The following is a 24,309-nucleotide window of genomic DNA, read 5'->3' on the forward strand; positions in this document are numbered from 1 at the left end:
CAAGGAAGAAAGCTACTGGCAACTGATGGCTGGCTCCCTGCTTCTATACAGCTACTTAGCTTTTCAATGTGAACATCACTTTTTATTTTATGTGACTGGAGCCATTTCAGATTGTAGAATATTGTAGAATATTGAATCATTGGGCTGGAAGGGAAGTTAGAGGTCTTAGAGTCCAACCCTGTGCTCAAGCCAGATAGCATCCCAATCAAAGAGATGTCCAGTCTATTTTTGAAAATCCTCAGTGATGGAGCACCCATAACTCTGAGAGGCAAGCTATTCCATTGATTAATCAGTTTCAGAAAATTTCTCCTTACTTCTAGGTTTCATCTTTAAAAGCTAGAGCCATTTCCATCAAGTCTGATTTAGCTATGAACACAGTCAATACTCTTAAAAACCCAATCTAAAGGGAAATCTAGGGCAGACAACAGGAATAATATATTATTTATTCAATATTTTATAGTCACCATTTTCAGACAAATCCTCTCAGACCAAGTTTTCAAATGTTATCAATAATGAACATAATACACATTATCAAATGCTTCCTGTGCATCTAAAAACATCAAAGCCATTTGTTTTTCGGGTTATGTTTATGTTTTTACAACTGAAACAGATGAATTTTGGTAAGAAATTTACCCAAGCCATACAAACCATATACTACAAACAAACAGCAAAGATAATGATAAATGGAGAACTGACAGATTCTATTGAAATAAAGAAAGGTACGAGACAAGGTTGCCCACTATCACCTCTACTTTTTGTTTTATCATTAGAAGTTTTAAATAGAAAGATCAGAGAAGAAAAAGAAATAAAAGGAATGAAAATCAAAAAAGAAGAATATAAACTACAAGCATTTGCAGATGACCTGGTTTTTATCCTTGAGGACCCATTAGAAACGGTACCCAAATTGATAGAAAGAATAGAGGAATATGAAAAAGTAGCAGATTTGAAAACAAATAAAGATAAAACGAAGATTTTGACAAAGAATATATCATCAAGACAAAAGGAAGAATTGGCGGAAACTTTGGAGATTCAAGTCACAAATAAGGTCAAATATTTGGGGATATACTTAACTGCAAGATACAGCACACTCAAAGAGAATAATTATTATAAATTTAAGCAGCAGATTGCAACTGACTTGATGAAATGGGAAAGCCTACAACTAACTATCAATGATATGTAGAATATCTACAATCAAAATAAACATCCTACCCAGAATCTTATATTTGTTCCAGACAATTCCAATTAGATTAGGGAAAGACTTTTTTGATGAATTAAATAAAATAGTGCTGAAGTTTATTTGGCGGGGGGGGGGGGAGCAAGAATAAAATTAAAATTGTTACAAGATGCTAGAATAAGAGGAGGATTGGGTTTACCTAACTGGGAATTATATTACCAGGCAACAAGTCTGATGTTGGTTAAGGAGTGGATAACATTAAGGAATTCCAGATTATTGACTGTAGAAGGAAATGACTTACTGTTGGGATGGCATGCTTTTTTATGGTATAACGGAACTAAAACACAGGGTTGTTTTAGAAGACATTATTTACAGGAGGCTTTGTTACTGAATTTGGAGAAAATCAAAAGGCAATATTATTTAAAAATTCCAGTCTGGCTATCAACTATTGAACCTTTTTCATATCCAATAATATACAAAAAGGAACAAATAGTTAGATATGGTGAAATATTGAATGCAGAGGGTGAACTTAAATCTATGCAAGAGTTGAAACAGGAAGGAACAGCAATGAATTGGTTCTCATATGTGCAAATATAATCTAGATATGATAAAGATTGTAAAATGGAAGGTTTCTATGATAAAATGACTGAATTAGATAAAATTTTGACAGGTAGTGATGAAAAGTAATTTAAAAATTATATGGACATTTTACTAGAAGTTAAGTTAAAGGAAGAACAAGTTAAAGAAACTATGATAGCTTGGGGGGGATTTTAGACATGGGATTGAACTAGAGAAATGGCAGAAATTGTGGTCTCAAAATTATAAAATGACAATGTCAACAGCATACAAGGAAAATTTGTATAAGGTGTTTTACAGGTGGCACCTACCACCAACGAGAATAGCAAGAATGTTCAAGAACAAGTTGGAAAAGTGTTGGAAATGTCATCAGACACCCGGTTCATATTACCATATGTGGTGCACTTGCATAGAAACTAAAAGATACTGGACTAAAATCAACACGTGGTTTGAGAAAATGATATAAAAACACATAGACTTTAAACCAGAGATTTTTTTATTGGAAATCATACCAGAAACATATAATAAAGATCTGAAATATTTGATTGTAAATGTTTTAACGGCAGCTAGAATTGTATTTGCAAAAAATTGGAAAAACAAGAAATTATCAACGCAGGAGGAAGTTATTCAAAAAATAATGAAATGTGCTGAAATGAGTAAATTGACATTTGAAATTAGAGAACAAGATGAACAATTTTATAAGGTATGGATTTGTTCTATCAGTGGTTAGATTAAAAAATATGGAAATGAAAAATTTTGGAGAAGTCTTTCATATTGTAATAATAGAATGAGATAGGTGATACCATAAAGACTTATTATTATTAAATAGATTTAAATGATGCAATGGAATATTGATATATATATGAATCGAATATTTAGAATATTTTGTTTAAAATGAAGGAATGACAATTGTAGTTGAACATATGATGTACAATGATAACAACGTATCTTTGTATATTTGATGGATAATCTGTGACTTTATATACAACTGAAAGTGGTGATGCACAAGTACAAAATGTTGGAGATTTTTTTCATATTGCAAGAACAATAGAATGTGATACTAGAAAGAATATTATTACTAAATAGACTAATAATGATGCAATGGAATGTTGGTATATACATGAATCTAATCTCTAGAATATTTGTTTAAAATGAAGGAATAACAATTGTAAACTGAACGTATGATCCATAATGATAATAACGTACCTATGTATACTTGATGACAATCTGTGATTTTATATATAATTGAAAGCGATGATGCACAAATGCTTGTAACCAAACGACATGCTATATGTATATGTAATTGTTGATGGTTTTATGTTTCATGTTTTGTTTGTCTTTGTCTAAAAATAAAAAACTTTTATACAAAAAAAAATGAACATAATAAAAATAATGCTAGTTTTTTAAAGATACTTTTGTAGAGTAGGAATAAACGCAATAAAAGCTTGACTATTTTTTTTTTAAGTTTTAGGAACAACCTAGAAAGGGAGGGCATAGAAAGTTCAGTTCACCCAAAACTAGTATGCAAATCTGGAGCAAACATCACAAGTCAAAAGATAAAAACCCTAAGTCCTTAAGACCATCCAATCTAACTCTCCTTTGGGTAGACCATAAAACAGGGTCTTTCTCTCCAATCTTAGCATAACATATCCTTCAAAGGAAAATGAGCCAAATTAGCACTAATATCACAACAAGAAATCATAGCCATGTTATTCAAATTAAAATTATCATAGACAGATCTATTCAGACCTTCTTTATACACAGAACACCTCTCCCTCCTTACAGATCAAGCTGCTATGAAATTCCCCCAGCTTTTTAGCCCAATCCAGTCCCAGCATTCAAATTTGGGGGAATCTTCAGATGGTCCTTCAGAACCAAATAGATTTTTTTTTGTTCTCTAACCCTGAGTTTCACCATAGTTCTATCCGGTCTTTGGCAAGTATTTAGCCTTATTACCTTCACCCTGCATCTTATCCTTGAATAGCTCACCCGACTGAGCAGGGCTCCAATCCTTGGAGGGAGCTGCTTCATAGTAGTTGGAAGAATTTTCCATATATTGACTAAGCTCATAACTGCTGGAACTGAGACCAGATTCCTTGTACTGTTGGAGGGGGATTAGCCCTTCAGGCAATGAGAGCTATGCAGGGGAGAAAACATAGAAAATACATGGGAGTAAATGGTAGCCTGAATTAAAACAATGCAAAATAATCTATAATTCCCCAAGGAATTTTACTATTGGGAAAAAAATAGGAAATCACAAGGTCTGGACCTCTTTCCTCCCACTGGCTAAACTATCAGCAAGGATGAGATTAAATACCTCATGGGCTGGAACAGCAGCATTCTTCAAAGAGTTCTCTTGGAAATTATCCCAAGTGTGTTCTTGCAACAAAGGAGAATGGTAGCTGATATCATAGGAAGCATCTTTCTTTGAAGCATAGCTGTCCTCATAGGAATTCTGCTTCTTAGATCTAGAGGAAATCAAAGGAAAAAGAAAAAGGCTGAGCTTAAAATCTACTGGACTCAACCTTACAGCAAACATATACATGTCTCCTTATACCATGATAAGTACATAAAATGAATCCCATGAATATGTACTGTTCCCTACAAGATTCTAATATTTCAGAATTTTGACAATTTCCTCATGATGTGTACACAGCAAACTATCTAAGCAAATGTTTCACTTAAATCTTTTTCACCTATCACCAAGTTAGCTGCAAGGTGAGAAAAAGCTCCCTCTATTGATAACGTCCCCTCCCACAAACTTACAATTCTGTATTGGAAAAGTCTGCAGAATATTAGATGCGCAAAGAATTGCAGTTTTCTGCAAGATCACATGAAGTGTTGGTACCAATTTATAATGCCTTGATAAGACCACACTTGGAATATTGCATCCATTTTAATTGCCCAATATAAAAAAGATGTTAAGATTCTAGAAAGAGTGCAGAGAAGAGCAACAAAGATGATTAGGGGACTGAAGACTAAAACATATGAAGAACAGTTGCAAGAACTGGGTATGTCTAGTTTAATGAAAATAAGGATTAGAGATGTCATGATAGCCATATTTCAGTATCTAATCAGCTGCCACAAAGAAGAAGGATCAATCTTAGAACTCAGAGCTTATTGTCACTTTAAATGTACACTAATTGGCATATATTAAAATGAAATTTTGTTGCATACAGCTCTCAAAGAGTCACCACCTCCAATATACATTACATAAACTTGATAAACAAATAAATAAGTATATAAATAAATAAGCAAGCATATAACCACATACATTATATGACCCAGAGAAACAACACAGTCTAGTTTGGATGTATACATGAACATGGCAAAAAAAATGAATCTTGTGAGTTTACCAGACAGCTGGCATAGGAAACAAAGCTGTAACAGAATCTAATAGTTCTAATAGAAATACTTCAAATGCTCCCAAAATGCTGTGGAACGCCGAACTAAAATCAATAAACCGCTTTCACACATAAGTATTCTTCTCCTCCAGGTGCGCCAAGCTAAGATGAAGCACACAGGAAAGTGCATCATCTATAGAGTAGTTCTTCCGATAGAAGAGAAGTTATTCTGATAGATAGATCCTATTCTACCCAGCAGGAAAGCAAGACAAGAAGTAATGGATGGAAACTAATCAAGAAGAGAACCAAGCTAAAGAGAAATTTCCTGTTAGAACAATTAATCAGTGGGACAACTTGCCTCCAGAAGTTGTGGGTGCTCCATCATTGGAGGTTTTTAAGAAGAGATTGGACAACCATTTGTTTCCTGCTTGAGCAGGGGCTTGGACTAGAAAACCCCCAAGACTCCTTCCAACTCTGTTATTTTGTTATATGTAGCAGTTTGGCTTTATCTTATAGCTAGGATGGAAAAATGCATAAAATTTCTCTTTTGTGCATTTGGTCAGCGTGACACAACTTTAAGTGCTGAGCAGTTAAAAGAAATATAATGAAGAAGGATAGGGAGGGAAATAATAATTTTCTGTTACCCAAAGTCACCAGCTGGTTTCTCTGCCTAAGGGAGAACTAGAATCTGGATCTCCCTGCTCCCTGTCCAGCACTTCAACTCACAACATGGCACAGACTCTCATATTGATATATGTATGTGCTGTATATAAAACATTTCTTTAAAAGCCATAATTATGAAATTGTATACAAGCTAAACATGAATATATCAATATAATTATATTATTGTTGTATTACCAAAACTAAATGTAGTCTACTACATATAAAAACACTACCGTATAACAGTGACGTGCGGTGAGGTTTATGGCTGGTGAGGCTGGTGACATCATCAGGAAGGCGGGGAATGAGACCACGTGTGCTGGAGGCTGAGGCTGCCTCAGCCTCCAGCACACATGATCCCATTCCCCGCCTTCCTGAGCACGCTCCGCCGGCTTGCGCTCCGCAGTCCCCAACAGCAGATGCTTTTCAGTGCTTTTCTGAGCATCTGGCATTTAGGACATCCAGCTATCTACCTAAACGCCAGACGCACAGAAAAGCACTGAAAAGCACTTCGCCTCCAAGCCACTTCGTCTTGATGACGTTGTCGCAGTGGCTGGGAGCGGCCAGACCTCCAGAGCGGTGCTGAGGCGGTCCGGGCGGACGAAAGAGCGAGCGAGCAAGCGATGGAGGATCAGGCAGCCTGATCCTCGTTTGCTCGCCCGCCGGACTGCCTAGGCGCCACTCTGGCTACCTCCGTCCGTCCCGGGAGCTGCGGCGACATCATCAAGACGAAGTCCAGTGGAGGCAGAAATGTTGTCGGTGCTCCCGAACTTCATCTTGATGATGAAACCACGAAAGCGACTGGGGAACGACGAGAACCTTCCTGCCTCTGCTGGACTTCACACGCTCCTTGCGACTGCCATATACGTCCAGAAGCGGCTTTTGTGGCTAATGGGGTTTGGGCTTCCAGCCCAACAGCCCCTACCACTTCTGGACGTCTATTGCAGTCGCGAGGAGTGCGCAAAGTACAGTGGAGGCAGGAAGGTTATTGGCGCTTCCAAGAACCCTCCTGCCTCCGCCGGTTGCCCAGCTGGCACCGCCCCACGCACGCACCTCCTCCTCCTCCTCCCTCTTCTTCCTCCCTCTTCTTCCTCCCCAAAAGCTCTTCTCCTTACCGGAGCTTAGGGGAACGTGTAAAAGGGATGGGAGGAAATATATATTATAATTTATTATTATATATTATTTCATGATGAGAGGTGAGGCTCTGCCTCCCCTGCCTCCCCTGACCGCACGTCCTTGCCGTATAAAGAGAGGGGAAAAAGAACAAAAGTAAATTATATATAGTAAATTACCTATGCCTGTTACCTTTAGTGCTAGAAAAGAACCTAATTCCTACTATGATAAAAACCAACATCTCTGGGCCAGAAGGGTAGTAAATTGTAATTCTGAATCTTACAATTGTAGCTCATGATCACAAGTAGCTAAAAAAAGTTGCATTCTAATACATGACTTAGGTTAATAAATAAGCCAATGACAAACTAAGTATTTGCTCCATCCATAAAAATTTACAATAATCATTAACTTTTTAAATAAGTTATAACAAAAACTATTTAAAATATTTAAGGTGGACTAAAAGAAGCATTGCTCTGAAAATATGTATTAGTTTGATGCTAAATTCATTTTTAATAACACTAATCTTTCCCAATAAACCTAAGGATGTTTTCATCGTCTCTCAATAGCCTCTCTTACCTGAGAGATATATTTTGAAATATTCTTACCAACTAAATTCAGTATCTTCTTGGGGATAGCTTCTGAACAATATTAAAAAAACCTAATATTTTCCAGACACTCAGTTAGCAGAATATTTGACTTATTCATATTACATTACATTACATTACATTACATTACATTACAATACAATACAATACAATATTATTGTATTATATTGTATTGTATTGTATTATTATATTATTATATTATATTATATTATATTATATTATATTATATTATATTATATTATATTATATTATATTATATTATATTATATTATATTATTATATTATATTATATTATATTATATTATTATATTATATTATATTATTATATTATATTATATTATATTATATTATTATATATTATTATATTATTATATATTATATTATTATATATTATATTATATTATTATATTATATTATATTATATTATATTATATATTATTATATTATTATATATATTATTATATTATTATATTATTATATTATATTATTATACTCACATCACATCTAGAATATTGGAATATTTTGTGTGTGTGTGTGTGTGTGTGTACCATTGTCTATCCATTGCAGGAAGAAGGCTGTTCCGCATGTTTCCAACCTATACAATCTTGAGCTTTCTTTTACCAATTGGGCCAGCAAATCATGCTGATGTCGTCAATCCATCTTGTTTTAACTCTCTTTCGTGGACGCTTTTTATCAAGTGACTTTTTATCAAGTGATGCATGACTGCCTTGGTCTACCTGCCATCAGTTCTGCTATGTCCCACTTCAGAAAAAAAATGTTTTATCTTCATTTTTAAATCTTAACCATAAACTGCTCTTGTTGAACACATACTCTGCATTTGTCTTTTCTCCATATACACTTTATAAAATATCTTCCTCATTTTTGCAACAATCTTTTTTTTATATTTTTTTATTTTTAATTTTCAAAACAAACACAACAAATAAAATCTTCCTTGTTTACATACTATAGAAAGTGTATCAGTTGGTTACAAAAGGCTATTGTGCATCTCTTCCACAGTCATCAAGCATAATTCATATTAACTCAAGTATTTTAACTCAGATATTTATACATATTACCATCATCATATCTCCATTTTCATTTGACTATAATTGTTTAAACATCCTTCATCATAAAATATACCAAGATTTCATACATAACCACATACTGGCATTTCATTTGCTATTTCTAAAATCCTCCAATAACATTGAATCCTTATGTCCTATTCTAGCTAAACATCCATAATATTTAGTAACATTTTTTTCTAATCCTCCTTTCCAAATCACTGTTTACAATTTACAATCCAGTTTCCTTATGTTGTACCCATACATATATATATATATATACGTTGTTATCATTATCCCTCCTTTATTTGACTATATCCTGTATAATAACATTTCCCCCCCAATAATCAAGACTTAACTGAATCTAACTTAGTTCTTTTTTATTAACCTTTATATATAATCCAAAAGGATTTCTAATCTTCCTTTCATGGGTACCATTCAATATTCATATCCAATTATTACTTATCATAATACTATACATAGTATACATTATTATCATTATCAATTATTTATTTAACTATATCTATTGTCACTAAATTTCACTAAGTTTAACTAGTTTTAAATTATACACTTCCATCTATCAACCTGTATCTTTCCAGTAGCAAAACTATCTCATGTCTTCTGCCATTTGTGGTGTCAGTCCTCTAATCATCTCCTTAATCAAATTTGTATGGACTCCTCTTAGCAACTTCTTGCTTATAAAATCTCTCATGTAATTTCGATGCCCTTCTTCTGTTTCCTTAATCAGCTTATCTTTAATTGTCTGTAGTGTTTTCAATGATGTTGCTAATAAAATTTCTCTCTTTAAATCCATAAATTATTTTGTCTTTTCTTCTGTGTCTTGCCATCTGGGATAGAGTTCCCCTCCATTTAATTCCTCTTTCAGTATTCCACTCTTTCCATTTCCAGAAACAAACCAATCACCATAAATATCAGCAAATTTAATTTCTTTATGGTCAATTTCCTTTTAGATGCTTTAGATTTTCTAACTTTTTGAAAAACTTCTACTCTTGTTGAACACATACTCTGCATTTGTCTTTTCTCCATATACACTTTATAAAATATCTTCCTCATTTTTGCAACAATCTTGTTTTTGTGTGCATTTGCCTAACAGCTTCTTTTACCTCTGTAATGTGTTTTTATTTCCTTTAATATAAAGCTACAATCTTCTGTATTGCTTTGTAACACGTTCCAATCAGCTTTCACGTCCTCTTTCCTTTTACACATTTCTCATTTATTCTGCTGGAAAATGTATTTATCTTCTAATACTTTTCAAAGCAGGACTCACATTTTCTCTTCCTATTGTCCTTCCACTTTGATTTTTTTTCCAATTATTTCTTTTCTTTATGTGTCCTTTATTCTCTAAACTCAACTCTCGGTACTGTGTAAAAGTAATCTGCTTCACATTCAGAATCTCCCATAGTCCTTTTAGGATGCACTCAATCTTTGACCGTAAAAATCAATCATGCTTCTCAATTCATTTTTGTGTACCCATGAACAGACTTATATTTACATTTAACTAAGTACTCAAAACAAACAAACATTTATATAAGCAGATACTCACAAATCACCATTCCAACCAAAGGTCAATTTTGCCTCCTAGTGCACTCACACTACAGTACAGTACTCACACGGTATTTGGTTCAAATCAGTGGTGGGATTCAAAACATTTTACTACCGGTTCTGTGGGCATGGCTTTGTGGGTGTGGTGTGGCTTTGTGGGCGTTGTGTGGCTTTGTGGGCGTAGCTTTGTGGGCGTGCAGGGAAAGGTTACTGCAAAATCTCCATTCCCTCCCCAACCCACTAATCTGCTTTCCAGCTCCGTTCTCCTGTTCAGGACAACAAAAGAAGATCAGCTGGGGGCAGGGCCAGCCTATTTGCCAGTTCTCCGAACTACTCAAAATTTCCGCTACCGGTTCTCCAGAACCTGTCAGAACTGGCTGAATTCCACCTCTGGTTCAAATCTAAATGACCTTGCAAGCCAGCATATTTTTACCACAACCCATTAATAGGAGATATATGTAATGCACTGATAAGCACTCAAGAATTGTTCAATGCCATATCTGTACATTTGTTGACGTTCCCCATATATAGGTAGTCCTCAACTTACAAGTTCATTTAATGACCATTCAAAATTACAATGGCACTGAAATAAGTGACTTATGACAGTTTTTCACACTTACGACCATTGGAGCATCCCCTTGTTCATGTGATCAAAATTCAGTTTCTGGGCAACTGATTCATCTTTATGACAGTTGCAGAGTCCCAGGGTCATGTTACCTTCTGATAAGAAAAATCGGTGGAGAAGCCAGAGTCACTTAACAATTGTGTTACTAAGTTAACAACTGCAGTGATTCACTTAACACCTGTGGCAAGAAAGTGCGGCAAAACATAACAAATGTCTCACTTAGCAACATAAATTTTGGGCTCAATTATGGTCGTAAGTCGAGGACTAACTGTAATTTTCTTAGAAGATCCCTAAGGTAATGTATAGAAGTTCTATGCATGAAAAATTGAAAGATGAATACATCTTCTCACAAACCTCAGCTTGGAAAAATCTAAAATATCTCCAGTGGAGAGGTAGTTTTAAGAGAGGATACAGCCACACATACACACACACACTGAAAACAAGACAAAGATAACATCTACAACTCTGTCCTCATGCTGGCCAGAGATTTTGTCAATAAATATTGAGGTCATCCATTGACCGAAAGTACTAAGAATAACTGGATATGGACAATCAAAACATTGTCACTCAAGAGGTTTACTTACTGAGTTAGTGTAACATCATAATGCCCCAAAGAGTTGTTACCACTCCTAGGCTGGCAATCTGTATAGTAATTCTGGTTCCAGGAATTTGCACTTTCATTCCAGTTATCTCTCCATCTTGGATCTGTACAAAGTAAATATAAACAAATAGGTCTTATTGCATGCATTAAGAATGAAAGACTAGTCAGAATTAGGCATAAAGCACTGGAATGCCATTCTCCTTAGACTACACAATTGATCTATGCTACTGCACTAGTGGAACAGATTAGATAATAATGATTATTTACCTTGTTTGTGGGGGGAGGATTGCAGGTAAACAGCATGAAGCTGAGAAACAATTAAGAGAAATGAAATGGTTGAGTTACAGTAATTTTCCCAAATACGGGCTAGGATTATAGGAATCCTACTTGCTCTTGAAGAGAACCTATCACCTCCTCCTTCTCTTAGCAAGTCACCATTGTGGGAATATTTTCTTATTTAAACCAAACTGTAATATAATTTGATGCAGTGGTTAAGGCATCAAACTAAAAACCAAGATACCATGAGTTCTATGCCTGCTTTAGGTACGAAGCCAGATGGGTGACCTTGGGCCAGTCACTCTTTATCTGCCTTAGGAAGGAGTCAGCGGCAAACCACTTCTGAAAATCATGCCAAGAAAATTGCAGGGACTGGTAGCTTTCACTTTTTAGAAGTATCATATTTGTGCTGCAAAAATCTTAAAAGCCATATGATGGAAGGTTTACAGCAGGAGTCCCCAACCCCTGGTTTGTGGACCGGCACTGGGCTGCAGCATGCAAGAAACTGGGCCACGCAAACAAGTGAAGCCCCATGCATGGGATGCAAGTAGCACGTGAAACCATGCCCCCTCCAGGAAAAACCTCTCTCCATGGAACCAGTCCCTGGTGCCCAAAAGGTTGGGGGCCGCTTGTTTAAAGAATCCCACTACTTTCACCTACAGGTGGTCCAGATATTTACAACCCAGCTATAGCACACCTAATTTTTTAAAGGGCATGCATTAGAAATGAAGTGAGTGAGTGTGTTTGTGTGTGTGTGTGTGTGATGGTTCTTTTTAAATGAGGTTAGAAGTAAGTAGAACTACTTGTGGTTTTTCAAAGTTTCAAAGGGAAGTAGAAATTAATGAAGAAAATAACATCCATGCTTCTTGCAGCTGAAATGCTTTGAGAAGAACAGGGGGAATTATAGAAATGAGGACGAAGGTGAAAAGATATAGATGAATCCAGACTAAGGCTAAGCTAAAGGGGGAGGAGAAGAGAGAGAGAAAAGAGACAGAAATGTAAACTAGTTAATCCTAAAAATGGAACCATAGAAGTGAAATAGAATTTTGGACTTAACACGTGATCCCAGGAAGATTTTGAGACTGAGATCGAGATAAGAAACTGAAATGTTTGGTGTTACATTACATCACCAGTTTTACAGAACTTGAAGACAGCATATTTGACCCTTTCTACCTAGTTTTCTCTACAAGAACATCCCTGCTAGTTAGGTTGGGCTGAGTGACTGGTTCAAAGTTGCCAAGTGAATTTCATGGCCAAGGGTAGACTTGAACCTGAGTCTTTCTAATTCTCTCTAATCCTCTAGTCTCTAGACCAGTGATGGCTAACCCTTTTTGTCAAGGCGTGCCAAAAGCGGGGGGAGCATGCCCACACTCATAATGCAATGCACTCCCCTGCGCATGTGCGCACAACACACACACACCCAGCATGCAGGCAGGCCTCACTGAAGCCTCCGGACTTCCGGGAGGTGCGTTGAGCGGTTTTTTGCCCTACACAGGCTTCAGGACAGCCTCCTGAAGCCTCCGGGGGGAGAAAAATGGCCAAAAATCAAGGCCGAAAATTGCGTGCTGGAGCTGGCAGGACAACGCCACGTGTGCCCTCAGAAATGGCTCCACGTGCCACCTGGGGCACGTGTGCTATAGGTTCGGCATCACGGCTCTAGACCATAAGAAATATGCCACACTGGCTGCCATGCCTTAGTCTCAAAAAGTAGAAAATTACAAACTCCTTTTTCAAATCTTAAATGTTAGTAGTGTAGTAAGTTACAAGTACTTAAGTGTTGCAGTTTCACAGGCCTGCTGCATTTGTCTCCTTTTCAGGAGGACATTCAGCTCTAACCATTCTAAACTTTGGTCCCACACTATACTAATACACAAAGAATGCATAAAGAATAAAAAAATGCTTACAGATGACTTCCCATAACACACATAAATACAAACACACCCTATACTTTACTTCAGCATTCCCCAATATCCATTATTCCTATATAGATCGGTCTTTGCCAGTACTGGTTGGAAATTATAAATTGTTTTAGCCCAGAAGGCACCAGACTGGAGAAAGATATTTTAGTTCCATAATGTTCTCAGCCATTTTTCCTATGGGGAACGCAGTACCTCTTTTGCTTGGATGTACTTGGGTGAATCTTTGGTATGCTTCAGGGTCCTCCACGAAGCCATGGTGCAACTCTTCATATTCTTGCCTGAAAAGTAATCCAAAAGGAATGAGCCAAATAAGAGGCAGAAAAAAATGCTTTAGTAGGCTATCTATATTTTTTGTATAGAATGGAAATAGTTCATCAAAAACGGATCCAGAAACTAGTACATATTATTATTTATTGATTATGTGACATCAAGTCATTTTCAATTCCTAGTGACCACATAGATTTTCTCCATGATGATCTGTCTCTAACCTAGTCTTCCACGTCTTCCAATCACCATTGTAAGTCCATCCATCTTGGTACAGCCCATCTTCCTATCCTTTCTTCCACCTTTCCCAACATTACAGCTTTTTCCAGAAGCTGGGTCTTCACATAATTATTAGACATAATAATTGATCTTTATTTACTGTTAGATCACCATTATTCGATAATTAATGTCAGTCTTTCTCCAAGATCTATTATTAAATAATTTTAAAATATGAGTGACTTATTTCATTGACAACTTGCTAGGGCCCACTGATTCAGTGGACGGTTGAACTTAGTGATTTATAAGTCAATAGAATAAGTAGTGGCAGCACTAACATAAAGATGGGACAAATTGAAGGATGTGAAATGTAAAAAAATTGGCAAAACCACAAAGCTTTTGCATTCTAATTTAGGAGATACAAAGGCCTGGTTAAAATAATAGCAGGAAATTATAGCTTCCATTATGTGAATAACTTGGTCCTTATTTTTTCACTTTCACAATTTTTCAATTATACATAAATGGATTGGTTTGAAGTTTGGGTAGCTGTTCCTTTGATTTCTTGTTTGTGTTTAGGAGTGTTGATGAGAAATATTAATTTCTAGTTTATTATTATAAGTATGCTCAAAGATAAGGGAAAAACAGAACATTAATTTGGATATAATACTGTATAAACTCAGGCAAATCTATAAAACATACAATGCTAAACAGTTGTTTCAATGCAAAGAATAGATAAGACCACATAAAACATACTAAATATCTACCGCATATTAAGCAATATACAGTATAGGCAAGAGAATCATGACAATATACAAGAAATTGCACATTAAGCAATATACGAGGCAGGGAAGCCACAACTCCACAGTCACTCAATGACCAAAATAAAGTGGGGGTGGTGTTGTCAACAAAAGTTTTCAAGAAAACTTTTAAGATCAAAGATCTTAGATTAAAGATTAATTTAAGATTAAAACTTTTCAAGATCAAGAAAAGCTAAATATGACAACAAGGCTAAGTAAATAGATTTTGTGTGTATGTTCCTGCTCAGCTGCACCGCAGGATCCAAAAGGTCAAAATTAAGATTATTATGGTGGCACGTGACCTTATTCAGGAGGAGCCCATGCAGGGCTCTGCAGTCTATAGAGATATGCGAGAAACAGATTCAAAACAATCCCAACTGCAATAAAAATACACTTTCCCATAATTTCTGAAATCAGAGGATTTTATTTTTTTAGACTATGATTTAGAACCATCTGAAATCACAACCTGGACCTCCTTGTGCTGCCTGTCTGTATCTTTTCCCAACCTTGTCACTCCTTATTTTTCATGTGAGCTTTACCTTGTGTAAGACCGGTCTGGATAGCTACTTTTGTAATACTCTGCCCTGGAGTTTGGTCTCATATAATTCTGGAGTCTCGGATGATGGATGGGATGGTGGTGCTGAGTATCTAGCCAAGGCGGAGGTCCTACTTGGAAATCAGGATGGTATCCTTCATGCCTGAAATGTGGAGGTGGAGGACCATGGTAGACTTCCCTCCATGGGCTTCTTCCATAGCCTTCAAACCAGGCTCCACACTTCCCTTGGTCCTGGGGCTGTCGTGGTGGCATCCATGAGTCCATTCTGGAATTTTTATTAAAGACTGTTCTTATTTAGATTTTGTTCAGTATCTAAATTTCTTTGGTTTCCTATAAATATAAAAACAATCAAAAGACAGTAGGTTTAATGAAAAGAAGCATTCTTCCAAACAAGATAGCCAAACTGTAACGGCTTTTGCCTTCATGGTTATAAGTCTAGAAAGGCTCCAGAGAAGACTATTCTTGCTATGTCGTAGAGGCATATCTATAACTTCTTTATAAATTAGGATTTTTAAAAAACCTTTTCCCCCTTTGGAAAAGAGAATATATGAGATTGTTAATATTTATTCACCTCTTTGTAGTTTGATAGAAAATACATGAAGTTACTGTTAAAGAAACAAGTTTATGCCCTAGGCACAGAATTCTTACAAGTTTTTAATACTGCAATTAGCTTTCACGCTAATTGATATCTAACATTGGTAACTTTAACGCTAGATGAAAATAAAGAGTTATAATCAGGCCAATCCACATACATTATTTCAAAATTATACAACAAATCCTGCTTCATTTATCAGAAAACAGTGACTTGATAAATACTTTCATTATATAGTAATAATTAATGATAACATTAGATATCTGATTACTTCCTGACATGCAGTTTAATCTTTCTGATATTATATCACTATTATTGAAAAAATTATCTGTAGCAGTTCCCTAAAGGCTGAATAAATTTGAGATCTTTCTGGTCTCTTAGTCCATTTTTAAAAGGTTCATACAGATACACAGACCACCTTCTATCTATACATCAGTCATTAAATCACATTGCCAAACCAGCAGGGAGTGATATTGTACAAACATCTGACAACACAGTTTTATTGATTTCAACCCTCTCTATCAAACCTGTCTTCTGTGCAGCTCTAACATTTGTGTATGGTGAAACCTATTTCATTTATATACCAAAAGAGCAAGAAAAAAACTGAGGTAAAATGCTACAGGATAACTCCAGGACAACTTGAGTGAGCAATGCTATCTTATGTCTATACACCCACAACACTCCTACTTACAATGCACATACCTTTATTAGAAATGAGACCAGCAGCTCCAGTTCTTTCAGCTTAGCCTCAGTGGTACTTGTCCGTCTCCAAGACAGCTGTCAAAGTCCATTTGCCACATGGGTGGATACCTGACCAAGTTTCTACTCACTGTAGATGAGCACTCTCAGTTCTTTCCTGGTGTCAAAGTCCTGGACAATGTAATAATCCTGACTGAGCAGAGCAAAGGGCACCTTAAACCTTTGTAAACAATACATTGGATCCTTCAAACAAACTAAATATTTAGTGCATTTTGCATCACTTAAAATGCAGGTAGAGTAGAATGACATGGGAAGTTGCCCAGCAAAGTTGGATTACTTGTTTTCCCTTCCTCCATCTTCAGGAACCTTTTCTACATATTCTTGGGTTTTTATAATGAAAGACGAATGGCTTGGAGCAATTTGCTTCAAGAGCCATAAGATGCTCAGGTTTGTTCCAAAAGCTATTCTAAATTTAAAACTTAGTACTGGCCAGGTAAAACCTAGTGAGCGCTGGCCAGGTAGAACAGGTGTCCTCAAGGTGAAGCTACAGCAGAAGGGAAGGTTGGAGGATAGAGACTTGGAGAAGATAGCAACTTGCCTTTATGGAATCAATGGGAGGAAAGAGAATGAATCCAGGAGTCCTTCCTTCATTCTCTTAGCCCAGTTGATTACATCAGAGACAGAGGACATACTATGGGGTACTGACAGAAATTGAGCCAAAATGCTTGATGATTTCACATTAAACTGAAATACATAGTTACTAGGTAACTAAATTATGCAGGTGTAGAAAAAAAAAGAAATTCTAATTCAGATTTCCATTCCTTAGGCCAGGGGTGTCCAAACTTGGGAATTTTAAGACTTGTGGACTTCAACTGCCAGAATTCCCCAGCCTGCTGGCTGGGGAATTCTGGGAGTTGAAGTCCACAAGTCTTAAAGTTCCCAAGTTTGGACACCCCTGCCTTAGGCGATACTGCATTTTTTTTATATCACATAGTATAGCAACTGGAACAAGTATTTCAAGCCTGGACACAGGTCAGAACTGAATGAGCCATCTTGCTTAAATTCACACTGTTCACATTGTTAATCACAACAGGAGGTAGATCCATGCAGATCACTACTGAAGATAAATTGAACACACCAAGGGCTAATTCTTACCTGGAACAAAACTTTATCCACACATGATTGTAAACAAACATTGCCGGAAAGAATTATTTTCTTTCCTCCCCCTCCCTCTCCCCAAAAGAAACTAAAGTTTTCTCAGAGACAAAATTCATTTTATATATGTTCTTCTCTCTTCTATCCCGTTTTATATCTTTCCCTTGCTTCACCTTTAAAATCTCCGCAATTCTTCTTAACTGATTCCTTCACAGAGATTACTTACAAAGTCTACCACTAAAGCAAAACGCTTGCAGATGCTTCTGCATCCCATGACAGTAGCAAGCTCGGCCGCTGAATCGGCTCATTAGAATAGGCGCTATCACAGGCTTCCCTTGCCACGTCAGCTAAGCGGAACCTTCGAGCGGGGATTCTTCCTCCCCGCCGGAGCTGTTCCTTCTTTACACGCTGAGAGTGAGGGAAAAGTTAGATAGTGAAATTTAGGTCGCCATACAAAGAAGGTCACTCCAGTAGTCGAGAAATTTGAAGGCTATGTATAATTATGCCTGCCATGTATTGGCGGAGGCAGAGTGGCAGTCAATGTTGCAAACTGAGGTTTGAGACAAACCTCACTGCCTGTTTGAAGGGGGAGGAATGTTCAAGGTTTGCTTCAAAAAAAAGAAATAAAGAAATAAATCACGACCCGTTTTCCCATCTACGAATAAAAGCCATGAATGATGAAACCCAAACGGGAGAATTAGCACTGCAGCCAGCTTTCCTAGAAAATGCCGGGCGGTTCTCCGTTCAGCATATTTTTCTGTAGTTTGAAACCTCGGTCTGATTCTTTGAGCCTCTGACCTTCTTGCAAATGATCCCCGTATTTTTGTCCCCGTCCTGGTTTTGTGAGGGGGGATTCATGTCAGAGATCCTCGCTGACAGTTTGTCGGGAAAGTCAAAGGACAGAAATCGTTCTTGGGATTATTTACCGTCTTGAATGATAAGTAGAGAGTCCCCTGATCTTTTCAAATAGTAGGCCTGCCCTATTCTGCATGGGTGTGATCCAAATTAGGCACCAACCTCCAGTTTGTATTAGGCCAGGGGTGTCCAAACTTGGGAACTTTAAGATTTGTGGACTTCAACTCCCAGAATTCTTAAAGTTCCCAAGTTTGGACACCCCTGTATTAGGCAGAGTGGAGGATGAGCCTGAATAGGGAAGTGAAGGATAAGGATTAGAGTCTTCATCCATTTGATGCTTGGACTTCCAAGAGCCTCTGTTCTGCATTGCTCTTTTTTTTTTTTTGCATTTAACATAGGGGTTGATACCACTCCTGGACTCACTGTACATTCATGGGTGGTGGTAAGAACTTCTCAGATAATATTTGTCAGTTTTGAAATTCAGAAGGAAAAACAGTGTGGAGTCCATCTGGTTTAATTTGAAGCCTTTCTGCCTCCTTGCATTTCTCAGATGCAATACATTGTCAGAATCAGAGATGCATGAAAACAAGTCAGTAGGACAGTAATTTAAATTGAGTCAGGAACAATTCCTCCAAAGAATGTTTTTTTGTTTTGTTTTGTTTTTACCATATGAAAAGAATAATGCTGGATGTGATTTATGAAGGTATCTCTACTCTGAAGACTGGAAACTTAAGTATGGAGAGTACAGTTATTACATGTAATTAGGCAAGGAATTAATTTGACAGTAGAGAGCATGTAGAATGTAGAGAATTTTAAATCGCACATTCTAAGTAAAGCACTTTAAAAACATTTACACATGAAATGGCTGAGTTCATACAATATATATGTATGAGTTCATACAATATATATGTGTGTGGTTTTTTTGTTTATTGTCTTGGTATATTGAGCGAACCAGCCATTAAATCCTAAAACTTTGATACTGCATATTATGTCAATGCACAAATTGTATTCTGTTAAACTCAATTCAGAACTTAAGGCTTCAAGCCCTGACTAAGCATAAGAGCACTCATTTTTTTCCTTTAATTTCTCTTGTTTGCCTGACCTCTCCAACCCAAGTGCTGAAATGACAGATTTGCTATTTCTACTTTATTCATTTTATGGTATGGAATACATTAAAATGGATAGTTAGCTATTGGCCTTGTAGTCTTTCCATTAAAAAGGGTAAGCTTGTTCTATTGCATTAGTACATCTATTTTGTGACGTACCAATTTTTGTATCTATTTTTTATGGTACATCTAGCATAATTATCTTTATAAAGAACATCAGTCAAGGAAAGAAAATATGTAGATGCACTAGCTTGATCCAAAGTTCTTTAGATAGAACTATGCTCATAAGCTATTTCTCCTGACCATCAGTCCTTCCTCAGTGCTAGAACAGCCTTCATAACAGAGCTAGGATTGTTGAGCTGGTTATGGAGGGAGTAACCATTTTTTTCTTTTCATCCAACAAGGGCCTGATTTGTGAATGGTTGCTCCTGGAATTCTGGAATTGGGAAGGTGCTCTTGAACCAAGACAATCTGATAAGGGAAGTAAAACTATACAAGGCTAGTTTTTGCTTGCTCATTCAATCTTACCTGACTTTTGGCAACTAAAAGAGAGGGGAAGGGTTAAGAGAAAAAACTAGATTTTTCAGGATTCTTGCCTGATTATGATTTCCTGTATATCACTAATGATACCTGCAGGAGAAGGCATAGCTTGGTCTTAAAAACAGCAACATGCCCTGTGTGGCACCAGCATCAAATCTTTCTGCCATTAACAGAAGGAAATATTGAGACTGGAGGAACTTATATAGACTATGTAAATACTGGAGGCATAAAATGTTAGCAGTGTTTCTGGCATATCCCCATTCCCAAGTATTCGTGGGGCTTGTTTCATTTAAAGGTCTACCTACAGTTTTGTTCAGGTGAAAGGAAATCATATTAAAAACAACTTGTGAGAAGGCTGAAACGTCTTACATCCTTCATTGGAAAAAGGCAATGGAAAGCAGAGGAAAAAGGAGAAGTGTTTTCTTCATCTGTTGTTTTTCAGCTATTCTCTTTCCATTTCCTTCACCTCTTCTCATTCCATCAAATACAAATACCATACAGTAAGTAGTTTCTAAGAAACAACAAGAAGCAGTTTTGTATAATAGTTAAGGCATCAGGCTAGAAACTAGTAGTCCATGAGTTCTAATCCCATTTTAAACATGATGCAAATTGGGTGACCTTAGGCCAGTCACTGTCTCGGCCCTAATATGTGAGGCACTGACAAACCACTTCTGAAATCTTGCCAATGAAACAGCAGAGACTAATTCTGATAGCCACTGGGACTCAACACTGATGAGAAACTAAGAAGACACATACTTTCTGCTATTATTCCCTGGTATCAAAAATGGCTATAATTCAAAATCAGTATTTAGCACAGCTTTTTGCAATGTGGTACTCTCCAGAGGTGTTGAATTTCATTGCCCATCATCTTTAGCCTGTACAACCATTAATCATGCTACATTAAAATAATGGATGTTGAAGTTCATAATCTGGTGGGCTTCAAACTGTGGAAAACTAATTTAGTGACTATCTGTATTGCTTCTTTCCAAGGCCAAATTTCTAGCTCAAGAGACAGCCAGTTTCAGAATGTAGAATCATTATGTAAGTAGGTACATGCTTATAGTTGCTTCATTCAGACAGTGTATCTAGACAAGAATCACAAGGTTTTTTTTTCTTTTTAGCTATGATTTTACAGCTGTGCAGCACCCACAACCACTTGGAAAGGAGCATCAGATGTCGCACAATAAGTATTAAGAAGCGGTTGAGCTCTACTGTAGCTTGTTCTGTCATTTTAACAACATAAGGTGGCTCCCTTCAGGCTAGGAATTATCTCATATATTCAGTTTTGAAAAAACTTAGCAGTGGTATAGAAACCATCAGACAAGAACAGTAAACTCTGTCTGCTCTTATGATTGCAAAAAGATTTATGTTAAAAGCAGGAAGGGACCTATTGTCTGCCACTGATATAATGATCTGAAACACTTTAACTCTCTTTCCCATTTCAGTGTAGTCTACCTCCTGCATTCTCAAGCCAGAGGGCAATTTAGAATTTTGTTCTATTTATACTAGCACAGATGTCACAGTCAATGACCAGAATTCCATAAATAGACAATAAAATGAAGACTAAATGAAAAAATAAAAGCTACACACTCTCAAGGCAATCAAATTATCCCTAGTTCTACAAACAATAAAGCAGAAGATGCATAGCAGCAGCTATGCATTAAGACCATAGCACCCTGGAAGTTTTACTATAATCATTCTTCTTTGTAAAAGAACTAGGATACCATCATCATGATCTATTTTTCAAGGAATATAAGTTGATACAATATAAAAATACAATTCCTTTACAAAGCAAAATCCTGGAAAAGTAAATAGCAATTTTCTTTAAATTGGTGGCATGTAAATATTTTTTTGAAAAAAATTAGCACAGTAATGCAATCATTACTATTAAGGATAGATTTATGCATTTCTAATCACCATTTTTACCTGGATTAATAGTGTTTTTCCTAGTATATTACCTTGATCCAAATAACCAGCATTCTGTAGAAATATTAAATATTATGATTTTGATTTTTTTCTATTTATATACAGAGTATACACACATATGTATACACACACACACACACACATATACATACATGCATGCATACATACATACATACATACATACATACATACATACATACAATTAGATATTGTGTCATGAGAAACCTTCTATCTCCATTTATAAAATTGTCAGACTAATGAACAACTACTTAAAGGGGACCCACTTTCCTACCTGATTATCTCAATCATTTATCAGGTGCCCTTCAGTTTTCAACACAGAAGTGCTTTGTCCTTGCTTTCTTCTGGAATGCCCTTTTGACCTTCTAGTCCAGCCAATAGCTCAGAGAGTCCTTAGAGATTTGATTAATCAGGTCTGACCCTGATTAGCCTCGGAATCTAGAATAGTCAGTCAGATGTTGCTACCTGGTGATCAATTCATTTTGTTGTAAGAGCTATGGTGTCACAGTGGTTAGAATGCCATACTGCAGGCTAACTCACTGCTCACTCCAGGAGTTCAATTGTGAGTGGCTCAAGGTTGACTCAGCCTTCCACCCTTCTGAGGTCAGTAAAAGAGGGCCTAGATTGTTGGGCGGCAATAAGCTGACTCTGTAAATCCCTTAGAGAGGTCTATGAAGCAGTGTAGAAGTCTGAAGTCTATTGCTATCCACCCTGAGACTGAATGTTGTCCAAAGGATATGGTGAAAAAAGTCAGGATAGTAGACACAACTGTATCATTGTCATGATGTATATAAAACAACAGGTGGAGTTTAAAGACACCTTCCTGGCCAACATCTTGACTTTTTTTCTCACCACACTCTGCTGAGACATCTGGACTGAATCCAAACTATAACATTCCATTTTACAGCATCTAGGTTAAATTACAGATTTTTCATTCTAGCCCAATCCCCTAGGTTTAACCCCATCTTACCTGAAGTATCTGAAAATAATTTTTTTATTGTCCATTTGGTTGATCCTTAAAAAAATGCACCTGTGGATTTTCCTTTTCTTCATGAGCCACCCCTGTGTTACATAAGCATGCCTTCAGACATTCTGCACAAATATATTAAATCCTCAGTTTAACAGATTTCAGCTTAGCACACTTCAGGTACAATAGAGTTTTTGTTCATTTAGATTTCACCTATGTTTAATAAATTATGTCTATTAATCAGTGACGTGCGATGAGGTTTATGGCTGGTGAGGCTGGTGACGTCATCAGGAAGGCGGGGAATGGGACCACGTGTGCTGGAGGCTCAGGCTGCCTCAGCCTCCAGCACATGTGATCCCATTCCTCGCCTTCCTTAGCGTGCTCCGCCGGCTCGCGCTCCGCAGTCCTCGAAAGCGACTGGGGAACGTCGAGAACCTTCCTGCCTCTGCTGGACTTTGCGCGCTCCTCCTCCCCTTGCGCGCATATTTCAGTTGCGAGGAGCACGCGAAATCCAGCAGAGGCAGGAAGGTTCTCGTCGTTCCCCAGTCGCTTTCGTGCCTTCATCATCTGGCAGCGCCGACAACATTTCTGCCTCCGCAGCTCCCGGGCGCGGCCGGATGGATGTATATAATATTATAATTATAATTATATGTGTGTGTGTGTGTGTGTGTGTGTGTACACACACACACACACACACACATACATACATATGTAGTATATAATATTATATACTATTATTTCATGAAGAGAGGTGAGGCTCTGCCTCCCCTGCCTCCCCTGACCGCACGTCCCTGCTATTAATCCAAGACTTCATTGCAAATAATGCCACTTAGGTCAATGTTGTAATTATGTAAGTGATGCAAATACGCACAAATGCACATTCTCATTTAATGAGCATTTTGTTTTAACAGAAACCTTGTCCCCATAGATGGCCCTTTAAATTAAGGATTTGCTGTAGTTTGTTACTTTCATAGAAACCAGTACTGACAAATGGCCAGGAGATGTCACTGTGAGCACAATAAAGTAAGTTTGAAGAAAATGGGATTACTATTGTTTAATTTTTTTTCTAGAATTGTTAACTATTACTTCCCAGTGACTGCA

At 36.9% G+C, this 24,309-nt stretch overlaps 1 protein-coding gene across 6 annotated transcripts in view; it reads right to left on the reverse strand.

Annotated features, from left to right (window-relative positions):
- The window catches only part of LOC309389150 (protein transport protein Sec16B-like), a 62,193-nt gene extending 44,057 nt beyond the window's left edge, over positions 1–18,136 (reverse strand). For 2 of the 6 annotated variants that reach the window (XR_014174903.1, XM_081947163.1), the window contains exons 1-7: positions 17,970–18,109; positions 16,645–16,834; positions 15,334–15,680; positions 13,710–13,795; positions 11,306–11,426; positions 4,068–4,218; positions 3,740–3,887 (exon numbers count right to left, since the gene is read on the reverse strand). Coding sequence is in view for 5 of the 6 variants with exons in the window: in XM_081947163.1 (XP_081803289.1) it covers positions 3,740–3,887; positions 4,068–4,218; positions 11,306–11,426; positions 13,710–13,795; positions 15,334–15,614 (787 nt within the window). In the remaining variant the exon portion in view is untranslated. Of the gene's footprint in view, positions 1–3,739; positions 3,888–4,067; positions 4,219–11,305; positions 11,427–13,709; positions 13,796–15,333; positions 15,681–16,644; positions 16,835–17,969 lie in introns of all 6 variants that reach the window. The other 4 variants (XM_081947161.1, XM_081947162.1, XM_081947159.1 and 1 more) reach the window with 4 other exon arrangements.
- Positions 18,137–24,309: the final 6,173 nt, after the last annotated feature.

Source organism: Natrix helvetica, assembly GCF_964273705.1.
Source record: "Natrix helvetica genome assembly, chromosome: 3".
In the NCBI taxonomy this organism is placed as follows: Eukaryota; Metazoa; Chordata; class Lepidosauria; order Squamata; family Natricidae; genus Natrix; species Natrix helvetica.